At 36.5% G+C, this 13,862-nt stretch overlaps 2 protein-coding genes across 2 annotated transcripts; both read right to left on the minus strand.

Annotated features, from left to right (window-relative positions):
• Positions 1–639: 639 nt before the first annotated feature.
• Positions 640–6,183, minus strand: LOC104222694 (uncharacterized). Its single transcript, XM_009773966.2, has 9 exons — positions 5,928–6,183; positions 5,752–5,808; positions 5,505–5,602; positions 2,062–2,131; positions 1,848–1,896; positions 1,680–1,768; positions 1,504–1,551; positions 1,246–1,305; positions 640–1,092 (listed from the first exon to the last, which is right to left on the minus strand). Exons 1-9 carry the CDS (start codon positions 5,985–5,987, stop codon positions 982–984), a joined length of 642 nt encoding a protein of 213 aa, XP_009772268.1. The 5' UTR covers positions 5,988–6,183; the 3' UTR covers positions 640–981.
• Positions 6,184–10,033: 3,850 nt separating this feature from the next.
• LOC138868826 (uncharacterized) lies at positions 10,034–10,504 on the minus strand. The gene has a single exon (XM_070146398.1). It carries the CDS (start codon positions 10,502–10,504, stop codon positions 10,034–10,036), a length of 471 nt encoding a protein of 156 aa, XP_070002499.1.
• Between the last annotated feature and the right edge of the window lie 3,358 nt (positions 10,505–13,862).

Here is a 13,862-nt window from a genome sequence, read left to right on the forward strand (position 1 = left end):
TAATATAAAAGCCAATTCATTTCCAACAGTCGTCCAGATGTTCTTCAAGCAGGGCACTCAGAGGACGAAGATTTTAAAGTTTAGGAACAAAAGATAACAAAATCAAACTCTGGAAGGCATATTGACATCGGGTAGCAAGTAACAAAGCAGAGGTGGCGTAACCTCCAAGCCACTAAAGCAGCCGTTTTAGGCCTCACAAAATTAGAGGCCCCAAAAGTCACTCTTTTTATATGTAATTTGAATATTTATTGTATTTATTATTAAATAGTGATAAGAAATTTTTTAACCATCATTTGCTACTTTGTCACTAATCATTAATAACATAGTTTTATATTTTATGTAGTTTTTTTTCGGAGTTGGTTGAGAAAATTCAAATGAAAGTAAAAGACAATTAAATCTGTAGTTACTTTTTAGTTCTTCTTACTCCAACTTGAATAAATTTTATTTACAGTTCTAACTTTGTACGATATTTTCTTTCAAGATCTCTATAGACATGCTTCAAGCTAATTAGATCGTAAAATATTTATCATCATTATAAATACAAATTTCTACATGATTATTACTTTGGGAGGCAATATTAAATAGTGAGTTACGTTGGCGGTCATGTAAAACGAATAAATTAAAAATTAAATTTAATAAAATCTTATCAAATGTTAGTAATCTTTCAACAAAGATTAAAGGGGTTGGTTACATCGTCAAGATGAAATTGCATCTCGAAAAGTAAAAAGAATAAACTTCAACAAAAATATCTGAAATTATTAAACAAGTTTAAGGCTTCTTATTACGTCTTGGCTTTAGGCCTCTAAGACTATTGAGCCGCCTTTGAAAAAAGTTAAAGTTGGTTCTGGAGCAAATGGTACAAATTTCTTACTTCTTTCATACAACTGTACTTGCAATAATGTGAGAAACCTTCTCCAGTTCAGAAATGGGTGTTTCCTTAATTTGACATGCATCGTATCTGCCTACTTTCTATTCTTTATACTACAGAGATCTTTCTTGCTTTCTTTGAGGAACCAAACGCCAGAGGTCCACAGCAATGTCGACCTCCTTTTTCTTGTGAAATTTGTAAAGTTGTGGCACATCATACCGAAGCTGCAATTAAAAGAGATTAGAGCACAAAACATTACAAGGCAACACAAAATCTCACTCAAAGTCACTACCAATTACCAAGATAGAAAACAAAACATTGAATCTATTTTCTTGACAGTTAAAAAATGGCAACAGAATAAGAAAAAGAATGTGTACCTCACATATAACTTCAGCAGTTCTTGCATGATAATCTCGCAAGGCTGCTCTTTTCACATGCTGTTATAGCCATAGAAACAGAACAACGAAAAAATTATATATCCTCCCGAACATTATATTGAACCGATAAATGTTGATCATGACCTAGATCAGAGCACTCTAGCGCTAAAAAAGAGGCAGACATTTTGGACGGTAAAAGAAGTTTATTTTCACCACTCATTTCTTTTGTTATGGGGAAGACAGTATGGAAGAACTTACTTCTCTTGTTGTGGTCTTATGCAACGAATAAACTGCTTGAGAAGCAACCTGATACAGTAATAAATTCATATATTAAAAGCTTGGGAACATATGAGGACTAAACAAAAAACAATAAAGAAGATGATGAGCAAAGAATATGTCTTGGCCAACAGAAATATGAAAGAGTACAACCATACCTTCATAGCCGCAGAGAGAAATTCCATGTCAGCACCTTTCCTCCGTGTACCAAAAGGTGGATTCATCACCACCGTCTCAACAACCTGACCTAAAGATGATTGAATATCAATCAAAAGCCAGGTAAAAGAGATTTTTTTTTTTAAAAAAAGAACGGGGCAAGGAAGTACCTCTCCATTTTAAGTTTCTAATGTCACATTGAATAAAATTCATGTCTAACTGCAGAAGAAATTGTTCAAGAGATGAAGATAAGCACACAGATAAATATGGAATGCTAATAAATTTATTAATCAAAATCAATTTTAAAAGAATGAGAGTGTTGTCTCAGCCTTTCAAGTCAAAAAGGAAAAAAAATGCAATATACTTGTGAAAAAGTACAATCACCTCAAGTTCATCAGCGTTTGCAGATGCAATCTCAAGAGACTCAGTATCAATATCAAGCCCAATAACACTTCTGTTCACAAAAACTCCATGTAAAGAACAAGCATCAATACGGCACCATCTTGCAGCCAAAATTGATATAAGAAAATCCATAGCACAAAGAACAAATAATGTTATCCCCACTCAACGGTAAAGTTCATCATCAACAACAACAACTACACGTTAGTCCCAAACAAGTTGGGGCCAGCTATATAAATCCCTACTGACCACAACAACAACATACCCAGTATTATCCCACAGCGTGGGGTTTGGGGAGGGTAGTGTGTACGCAGACCTTACCTCTACCTTATGAGGATAGAGAGGTTGTTTCCAATAGACTCTCGGCTCAGGAAATCATAAGCACCCCATTAATGAAAATATAGACAAGAAGGGACAGTACCAAAAAACAATAGAAACACATAATAAAAACAATAAGATAGTAAGGTAATCAACAATGAAAGAAAACAACGGTTAGTCATAAAAACCTACTACCAACAGAAAGCGAGACTGCGTGTCAATATTACTGTTATGAACACTCTAGACTACCTACTCTACTACCTTAATCTTCGACCTCCATACCTTCCTATCAAGGGGCATGTCCTCGGTCAGCTGAAGTTGCGCCATGTCTTGCCTAATCACCTCTCCCCACCTCTTCTTTAGCCTACCTCTACCTCTCTGTAGGCCCTCCAATGGCAATATTTCACACCTCCTTACCGGGGCATCTGTGCTCCTCCTCCTCACACCTCCTTACCGGGGCATCTTGTCCTCAATAGGGGCCACACTCACCTTGTCGTGAATAACCTCATTTCTAATCCTATCTAACATGGTGTGCCCGCACATCCATCTCAACATCCTCATCTCGACTACCTTTATCTTCTGCACATGAGCAATCTTGATTGGCCAACACGCAGCTCCATACAACATTGTTGGTCTGACCACCACTCTGTAGAACTTACCCTTAAGTTTCGGTGGCACCTTCTTGTCACACAAAACACCGGAAGTGAGTCTCTATTTCATCCATCCCGCCCCAATACGATGTGTGACATCTTCATTAATCTCCTCATTCCCCTGAATAATAGACCCAAAGTACTTAAAACTCCCTCTCCTAGGGATGACCTTCGAGTCCAGCCTCACTTCCCCTTTCCCTCCCCTCCTTGAGTCTTGCCACTAAACTTACACTCCAAATATTCTGTCTTAGTCCTGCTCAACTTGAAACCTTTAGATTCCAAGGTCTGCCTCCATACCTCTAATTGCGCGTTCACATCGTCTCCCGTCTCGTCAATCAATACAATATCATTTGCAAATAGCATGCACCACGGCACCTCCCCATGGATATGGCGCGTCAGTACGTGCATCGCCAGAGCAAACAAAAAAAGGGCTGAGTACCGACCCCTGATGCCAACCCCATCATAACCGGAAAATGGTCCGAGCCCCACCCACCGCCCTCACTCGGGTCTTTACTCCATCATACATGTCCTTAATCAGCCTAACGTAGGCAACAGGTACACCTCTAGCCTCCAAACATCTCCACAAAACCTCCCCAGGAACTTTATCGTACGTCTTTTCTAAGTCAATGAACACCATATGCAAGTCCTTCTTTCTCTCCCTGTATTGCTCCATCAATCTCCTAACAAGGTGGATGGCTTCTGTAGGCGAACGTCCCGGCATAAATCCAAACTGGTTCTTGAAAATAGACATACTCCTCCTCACCCTTAGCTCTACCACTCTCTCCCAGACTTTCATAGTATAGCTAAGCAGCTTGATACCCCGATAGTTATTGCAATCTTGGATATCACCCTTGTTCTTGTATACAGGAACCATCGTGCTCCACCTTCCCTCTTCGGCATCTTCCTCGTTCTAAAAATGACATTAAATAACCTAGTGAGTCACTCCAAGCATGCCTTGTCCGCACTCTTCCAAAACTCCACCGGGATTTCATTCGGCCCGGTTGCTTTGCCCCTGCTCATCTTACGCATAGCCCCCTCAACTTTATCAACCCTAATCTGCCTACAACACCCAAAGTCACAACAACTCCCGGAGAGTTCCAAATCACCCGGTACAGTGCTCATGTCCCCCTCCTCGTTCAAGAAACTATGGAATTAGGTCTGCCATCTCCGACAGATAAGCCCCTCATCCAACAAAACTCTACCTTCTTCGTCCTTGATGTATTTCACTTGGTCCAAGTCATGCGCCTTCCTTTCCCGCGCCTTGGCTAACCTGGACAACCTCTTATCCCCACCTCGGCCTTCGAGTTCCTCATACAAACGACTAAATGTTACTCTATTTAATTCATCTCATGCCAATATTATATAAATACAAATAAGAAATATCAAAAATTCTATATATTTTCTAAACATATAAATCTCTTAAGGTTAAACCACTCTTAGAGGGTATATATAACCTAAGTAAAAGTGCTAACGTCTAAAACATATTCTCAACTAGTGGTGGCAAAATGGATAAAAAATAATCCATCCATAGAGTTGGATAATGAACTTTTCGAAAATTGGTCAAATATGAAAAAGATCCATATTATCCACTTAAAAAATAGATAGCTAATGGATTTAAATTTTACATTTGCCAATAATCAAATTGGGGGTTTCTCAAGGTTGGGAGATTAGGAATTCTCCCCAAAATGATCATATTCAAGAAGTCATGTTAAACATGGGTCGAGTAGGATATTTTATCCGTTTTTGCATTATCGGTTATCAACCCGCCCATATCCGGCTCGACCCGCCCGTTTGTCATCCCTGTTCTCAAATAATACAAGGGCGGACCTCAACATAAATTGTATATGATTATTTCAGAAATATAAGAAACCAATATAATATATTGGCAAGCACCCAGGAACCAAAATGACTAATAGGTGTTGTGGCTCTGAGGTTGAACTTAGAAGCGCCTCTAAAGTAAGAGGCGTGGGTTCTATTTCTGATGGAAGCGTTTCTTTTTCTGAAAGCCAGCCTGCTACTTCTTAATAGTGACCATCTCAATTTTTTATAATTCCTTTTCTAAGTTTGAACCGTGTCTTTTAAATTTATTTTTTCTCTTTTTCTTATTTCCTTAGGCTTTTGTCTCGTGATACTTTAGCGTTAGACAATCTTTTTTTTTATATTTCTTGCTTCTGTGACTAAAAGTCTGTTTTTTTAAAGATAATATTATTCGTAGTTCATCGTGACTCATGACTAGACTAGAAGTATTCTTTTGATAATGAAATTTTTACTATAATTTTCTCATTTACCTTTTCTCTGTTGTGTTCAAATAGTTGTGCAGTTATCCTATATGGTTGGTAGCAACTTTATGTTAAAAGAGTGATCACCCACAATCTTTAAAATCCGCCACTGAACAAATATGTACGTCCAACAGTAAAGTTCAATAAAAGAAACAAAATCCAGAGAAAGTTATGAACATACCCAGCTCCCAAAAGGCCAGCAGCAAGGCCTAATGTACCACATCCACATCCAAAATCAGCAACCACTTTACTGTTCACATCCTCAAATGAATTGTCAGCCTACAGGAAAAAAAAAACAAGACTTTTAGAAAATCGCTCCAAAAAATACCCTAAAACGAAACTTAAAAGAAAAAAAGCCAATAATAGAGCGACAATGATAAAGAGGGTATCTGTATAAGAAGAAAAAGGCTAGGAATATAGAGAATTACAGTGTAAAGCATGCGAGAAGCAATGTGGGCTCCAGTAGGATATTGTTCTAGTTCAATCTGCAATAGCAAAAAAAAACATTCTTTCTGAATTTAGAAATCAAGAATCACACTACATGTGTAGACCCAATTAAAGGAAAAGTGCATGGAGATGTATAATTCAACAAAAAACAGGGGACCTTTGGGCTGGAGAACTGTTCAAGAGAACCCAGAAGACCTTCTAATTGCTTCAGCTTCATCTTCTCCTGATGACTGCTAAAGCTCCTCTACACTCTGTGTGTGTATGAGAGAGAGAGACTTCTTTGATGGTTCGGTGGACAAGAAAAACCCCTAGTTGCAATCGAGACAACATCAGCCCAATATGTTAGTAGAAGAGTGGGGCCAGTTTGTGATTTAGCCCAAATGATCTGAAAAGCTTCCTCTACTTTGTTTCATGGTTTCATTTCGCGCAAAATCGCCGAATTTATTATTGCTATATCAGTAAATTATTTTGGGAGCTTTACAGAATCGGACCTAAAACAATATATTATTTATAATTTTTTACCAACAAAAAATACTTAATTATATACAACATTCAATAAATCCAGAAAAAAAGATTTTTATTTGAGAAAGATTCCCAAAATCCTGGATCCGCCTATAGGCACATATATCATATTTATGTCACTGTATCTCCATGTATATCATACACATGTATATATGGGTGTACAAAAATATACATGGAATATACATAATTGAGAATACACAAATACATATGAGCGATATACAGGATAATATACACAGATATACATTACCTCAAAAAAATCATTTTCACTATTTTCACACACCTCAACCACAATACCACCACAAAAACACCTTAACCTCATTCCAATTCAACAAGTAAAAAGAAGAATAAGAAGAAAATGGACAAAGTTTCAAGCATCCCAGGCCACGAAATGACTCCAAAACAGCAGCAACCAAAAGAACTTCAACCACAACTAATCCCAGTTCAAAATATTCTCAGTGAAAATTACAAAATTTAAATACTCGGAGCTCATATGTTTGAGTTATAAGAAAACAAGTAATGTTTAACCATTAATTTATGTTCCATATTTAAATGTGGTGGAAAAATAGACGATACGTGGATTAACGGAATGTTGACGGGTGACATTTGAATGAGATCAATAAAGAAGAATGATGAGGCACGGTTAAAATACCTACAAAATTGATTGCAAAAGGTACCGTACCTAACAAATGGAAAGGAAGAGGTAGGCACGGGAAGTATGAAGATTAAAGAAAAAGAAGATGCACCAGCAATTACGAATATGAAAAGAGGATCAGCATAATCCCTGATTATACGCGATTATTTATTATTACCCTAACAATTACGAATAATTCGAGTAACAGCCAATTATTATAGTTAATATTAGTAACGGGCAAAAATTAAGCAGGGGAAAATAGTAATTTAATTAAACTTAATCATTTTCAATAAAATATAGTAAAAATTATGAATATCAAATATACTAGTAATTGTTGTAATTAATTATTTGTAAAGCACTTTATTTTCTAAATTATAACACTAGTTTTAAATCATTAACATAGTAATCTAATTAATCGAATTTGAGAAGTAATTTGTCAAATTAATTATAAAACCTCTAAGGGGTATAAAAATTATTATAATAGTATTAAAATACTGAGTATATTTATAATTACGTAATACTAATATTAGGTTATTAATTTTAGAAATAACACTTAATTAATTTTGTAAAAATAGATAATTATTGATAAAAAATATTTTTAAAATATTTATTTTAAATCATTGAGTATAAATAAATAAATTTTAAAGGGGAGGGTCAAAATTGGCCATCAACAGTTGGTTGATTTGAGCTTGGCGAGGCTAGGTTATTGGGAACATATTTGGTTCGTAATACTTTGGAAAAGGTAAAATTGATTCAGGAGCGGCTCCGTAATGCACAATACAGGTAGAACAGCTATGCTGATAGGAAGGCTAGTGATGTGGCATCCATGGTGGATGAAAAGATTCTACTTAGAGTTTCGCCTACGAAAGGCATGATGAGATTTGGGAAGAAGGGCAAGTTGAGCCCCTAGTATATTGGTCCATTCGAGTTTTTGGAGAGAATTGGTGAGATGACTTATAGACTTGGTTTGCCACCCAGCTTATCGGGATTTCATTCGGTGTTAATGTTTCCATGCTTCAGAAGTACTATGAGGATCTGTCACATGTGTTAGATTTTAGATCAGTGTTGTTGGACAGGGATATGAATTATGATGAGGAGCCAGTGACCATTTCTGATAGGCAAATTCGAAAGCTAAGGTCGAAGAATATTGCTTCAATGAAGGTTTAGTGGAGAGGTATATCGGCCGAAGAGGTTCCTTGGGAAACTGAGCATGATATGCGGAGCACATATCCTCACCTTTTTATATCCTAGGTATGATTCTAAACTCATTCGAGTACGAACATTTGTTTAAGAGGGAGAGAATATACCGACCTGACCGGTCGTTTTGTGTACTTGAGCTCCGTTCCCATGTTTGATGCTCCATGTGTATGTATTTGTTGTTATGTCACTTGCGAAGATGACTGGTTTGGTTTTGGGAAGGTTTTGGAATGAATTGGAATACTTAGTTCCATGGTTGGAGGCTTAAGTTATAAGAGTTAACCAATGTTTGACTTTTATATAAACAATATCAGGTTGATGATTCGATGGTTCCAATAGGTTCGTAGGGTAATTTTGGAATTAGGCGTATGTCCGAATTTGGAGGTTCCAACGGTTGATTTGGCTCTAATTGTCGAAAGTTGGGAATTTGAAGGTTTGAAAAGTTTATAGGTTTGATTAGGAGTTGACTTTGAGGATATCGGGGTCAGATTATTGTTCAGGGACTTGAAATAGGTTCGTTATGTAATTTTGGACTTGTGTGCATATTTTGGTTGCATTCCGAGTTGGTTTGATAGGAATCAGACATTTTGTTAGAAGCTTAAAATCTTATAAACTTAAGAGAAGTTCCATTGATGGTTTGATCATCGATTTGTAGATGTGGTGATCGTGCATATGTTTTGAGGTTTTGGTTAGGTCAGAGTACTGATTGCAGACTTATTGGTATGATTGATCGGGGTCCCGGGTGGCTCGGGTGAGTTTCGGATCCCTGGAGCTTGGTTAAATTACTGAAAGACTGTTGGTGGCTGGTGTGCTTCGCAATTGCGGAGCAGGTCTCACAATCACGAAGGCTTATTTGGGGCAGTGGCATTTTGTTATTCAAATTCGCGATAGGTGTGTTGCATTCGCGAAGCTTTGTGATCACTGACATTCGCATTCCCAACCTGGCCATCATGTTTGCGTAGAAGGACGGCAAGCTGGAGAAAGGTGGAGCTAAGCCTTCACATTCGTGTGGGCTTGATCGTGTTCACATAGGCTAGGGGTTGGTAGTGCATCGCGTTCGCGGGCGGTGGATCGCATTCGCGATGGGTCTTTTGAGGCAGGAGCTGATTTGTTCTTCGCAAACGCGAGGCTTGTGTCGTGTTTGCAAAGTGCAACACTAGGTAGACTATAAGTGACGTAATTTCGGGACTTAGACCCATTATTTTATATTTTGATCTCTAGACTTGGAGAGACGCGACTTTTGAAGAACATTTTCACACAAGGCAAGAGGATTAGTGATTTCTACTTAACTTTAATATTATATCTTATTTTCCCATGGATTATTACATATAGATTATGAGATTTGAAGGAGAAATTTGAGAATTGTGACTATGATTTTGGAGAGTGAAAATGGAGATTTGAATCCCGATTCGAAGTCAGATTTGGATGAAACTTATATATTTGGACTCGTATTTGAATGAGTAATCGGGATTTGTGACTTTGGTCGGATTTCGAGAAGTAGGTCTAGATTGACTTTTTGGTTGACTTTGTGAAATTTGATAAAGATTGGAGCTTTATATTGGAATCGATTTCTATAGGCGTATTTGATATTATTGAGTTATTTTTTACTAGACTCGAGCCATTTGGAAGTCGATTCGCGTGCGAAGAGCCTTTGAAGTATTTTTTTTATTATTATTAAAATTTCCCAGATAGAGGTCTAGGTTGTGTTGTATTCAAAAAAGCGCAAGAGGGGGACTAGACCTTACCTTAAAAAATACACAACGGTGATTTCATCACCCCAAAAAAAAACAGGAAAGGAGGTTCATATAATCCCTCCTTCCTGAGAATCTATGAATATATTAACTGACGAAAAAATTAGATTTTTCGTACTTCGTCCTTATACTAGGAAGTTGCCATTTGTCTAAAAGAAAAGGTCATTTAACACTATTGGGTAGTTGTTGGATTGAGTGGAACACTCTCCTCTTATTTGTGGTAATGGCCAACTTTGCAAGACAATCTGCTACTTGGTTATCTTCTCTGAAGCAATGCTTTACATTAATTCTAGCATGTTGAACAATGTTGGAGGTTCTATCAATCAGCATCTTGATCTTCAAGTTGTTTGTATCTCTTTCTGTAAGAATCTCGACAATAATCATAGAGTCAAGTTCAAGAGAAAAATTAGCATATCCATTTTGGCTACACCATTTCCCTCCAAACTCAGTCGTTTTTGCATCCGCCATTTTGTTACTATCACAATTGATAGGCATAGAAAAAGCCATAATGAGGTCACCATGATAGTCCCTGACCACCCCATCAATGCCTGCTTTTCCACTTTCCTTGCTAAAGCTACCATCGGTATTAACTTTGACAGTTTCCGGCAAAATAGGTTCCCATATAATTTGCATCTATTTTTTGATGGCTTGAGTCTCTCAATTTTTTCACATAATGAAGGCCAATCCAATTGAGTAAAGTCATCTGGAATATATTTGGACAGAGGCGGATCAAGCAGATGTGAGGCCTAAAGCCAAAATTTAATATGTAGCCTAAATTTTTAAAAGGAAGTTATAAGATATATTTTATTTGAAATATATTCTTCTAGCTTTTTGAGATATAAAGTTGTTAATAATCTTTTGTATAATCGATATTTTCTAATAATTCTTTTTCAATTGATACTATAACAAACTCATTTAGTCTTTCTTGAGATATTGTTGGTTTTAGATAAGATATTATAGAGCAATAGAAGTATAGAACTGTTGGAAGCTTAAAAGTATTGTTGAACACTTAAACTAATAAAATTTTAGAGAAAGAATGTGAGTAAGAATATTAAAGAGAAAGCCAAAAAATATGTAGGGGTTTTTGAAATATGAAGAGATTGGGAAAAAGAAAGATTGACTTGAACAGATTAAGAAAGGGGGAGTAAAAATTTTATACATTATCTAATGAAGGAGTAAAAAGTAAAAAATTGGAACATTGGAAAAACTATTCCGCTACCCATTTTTAAGTAAGTCAAATTATTACTTTATTTATATATATAAAAAACTCTACTTTTGTATTAAAAGTACTCAATGCTATTTTTTTAAATACCTATAAACCTATTATTTTTAAAAAATGGGGCCCCTCAACTTTGGGGACCTAAGGCATAAGCCTTACCTATTATAATGTTAAAGTCGGCCTTTTATTTGGATGATTGCTGCTTTTAAGGTCCAAATGCTTTGATATCTCATGGTGTTTGGTTGAAACTTCTTCTGCTTTCCATATCTACACACATTTCTCTGCTTCCAAAGTTCCTAACATATGACCATAGGAGCTATCTGAAGGATTTATTTATGCATCTATTATTGGCATTTGTCTCCCACCATCTCTTGAAGGTAGCAATTATAGGTTCTTGTTGGTGCTTGATTCCAATGGAATTCCAAATGAAGTTAGCTGCATCACTATTATTTAAAATATGTTGCATTGTCTCCACCTGCGCAGAAAAACAAAAGGAATATCTAGAAATTATATTAGTACCAAGTCTGCCTATAACATCATCAAAGGGCAATCTATTTTTAGAAAGTCTCCAAGTGACAAAAGAAATTTTAAAGGGAATAGAGCTATGCCAGATTTTGTTTATAAAATTATTTTTTTGCTTTTAAAATCTAATAGATTTCCATGCTGAATTAGAAGAAAAATATCCATTGTTAAAAATATTCCAAACAGGAAAGTCTTCTTCATTATGATCACCAATATCCAATTGAACAATGAAGTCAATAAGATGACCAGGGAGAACTTCATTAAGTTTGTCGATATTTCATCCTCCATTATGCAAAAACTACTTCACCTGTACTTTAGCATACCTACCACTACCTTGTAAGAGATTGACTAATGCACCTTTGCCGGTCCAGTTGTCCCACTAGAAGTTATAATTATCATTTTGAACTTCCCATCTAATGTTATGCTCCGCTTTGTCTCTAATCCTTAACATATTTTTCCATATATGAGAATCAGTTGGACTAGATCTTTTGTTCACCAGATGAGCTCTTTTACAGTATTATTCTTGAGAAAAGTGGCCCAAAGGGAAGGTTGAGTTCTGAATCTCCACCACCTTTTGATGCTAAGAGTGTCAATGATGTCCTCCATTTTCCTGACATCAACTCCTCCCTCATCTTTAGGGAGACAAAGATTATTCCATGAAGACCAATGATATTTATTTCTACCTTCGTTAGAGCCCCAAAAGAAATTAGCAAAGTGTTTCTCCATGAGCCTAATAATTCCTTTAAGAGGGTTCATAACATACAATATATAAATGGGAAGAGACTGCAGGACATGTTTGATCAAGATCATTTTCCCCAGGAGACATCATATTGACTTGCCATCCATTGAGCTTTTTGATTATTTTGGAGAGCATACCATCAAAGAGACTGCTTGTCTTTCTCCCATAATATATAGGGCATTCCAGATAAGTAAATGGGAAAGACTTATTTGTAAAACTAGTGGCATTTCTAATTTTGTTGATTTTGTTGGCACAAGTATGAGGAGTTGTGATAAAGAAACTCTTGGCATTGTTAACTTTTTGCCCCAATGCCTTTTCATATCTGCCAATAACCTTCTTGATGAGCCTGATAGTGATAATGTTACCTCCACAGAAAATAACAATATCATCTGCATAAGCTAACTGGTTAATAATTGACCCTATGTGATCCATACTAAAAGGAGTATAGCTAATAAACTCATTCAGCTCATTGAGAGATCTGGAAAGAACATCAACTCCAATAATAAACAAAGAAGGGGATAAATGGTCCCCTTGTTTGAGGCCCTGTGTAGATGTGAAGAAACCAGTTCTTGCCCCATTGATAATGATGGAGTACCAGACTTCCTATAGAAGCCCCCACATAAGGTCAATCCAATTTTCAAAGAAGCCAAACTTCCTCATTACTGCCACCAGGAAGGTCCATGAAATTTTGTCATAGACTTTCGCCATGTCAAGCTTTATAATAACATTGCCTCCTTTGTTCTTCTTGTTCACACCTTGGACAATCTCTTATGCTAGAAGGATATTTTCAGTAATAAATCTTCCTTTGACAAAGCCACTCCGATTCTCAGAAATGAGCTTCCCTAGAATAGGATTTTGGAGATAATCTTGGCCATAAAGTTACTCAAACTAATAGGTCTCAAATCTGGGAAACTACTAGGAGAGTCCACTTTAGGTATAAGAGCAAGGCAGGTATAAGAAAAGAACTTAGTAAGTCTCCTACCATTGAAGACATTTGAATAAATTCTATAATGTCATCCTTAATGATATCCCAACATATTTTGAAAGAATTCCCCATTGTAACCATCAGGACCAACTGAACTAGTAGGACTCATGCTGAATACAACATCTTTAACCTCTTCAATATCAGGAATGGCTGTAAGAATGTCATTAACATCATCATTAATACACTGAGGAATTCAATTGATGATATCTTGATCCCTGAAATGGTGTTTGATATTAAAGAACTGTTGAAAGTGGTGAACAACTGCTTTGCCAATATTAGCATCTCCTTCAATCCACTAACCTCTGTGGTCCTTAATTTTATGAAGTTGCAGTCTTCTTCTTCTATCTCTGATGGTGCTATGAAAATATTTAGTATTAGAGTCACCTTTTTCAAACCAATTCACCTTAGCCTTCTGCCTGAGAATGACATCCTGCATCCCTATTTATCTAATGTATTCTGCTTGGCATTTATTCAATTCAGCCCTAGAATGATCATTACTGTTATTGAGATCGATTTGCTCAAGATC

The sequence above is a fragment of the Nicotiana sylvestris genome, chromosome 5 (assembly GCF_000393655.2).
Source record: "Nicotiana sylvestris chromosome 5, ASM39365v2, whole genome shotgun sequence".
Lineage (NCBI taxonomy): Eukaryota > Viridiplantae > Streptophyta > Magnoliopsida > Solanales > Solanaceae > Nicotiana > Nicotiana sylvestris.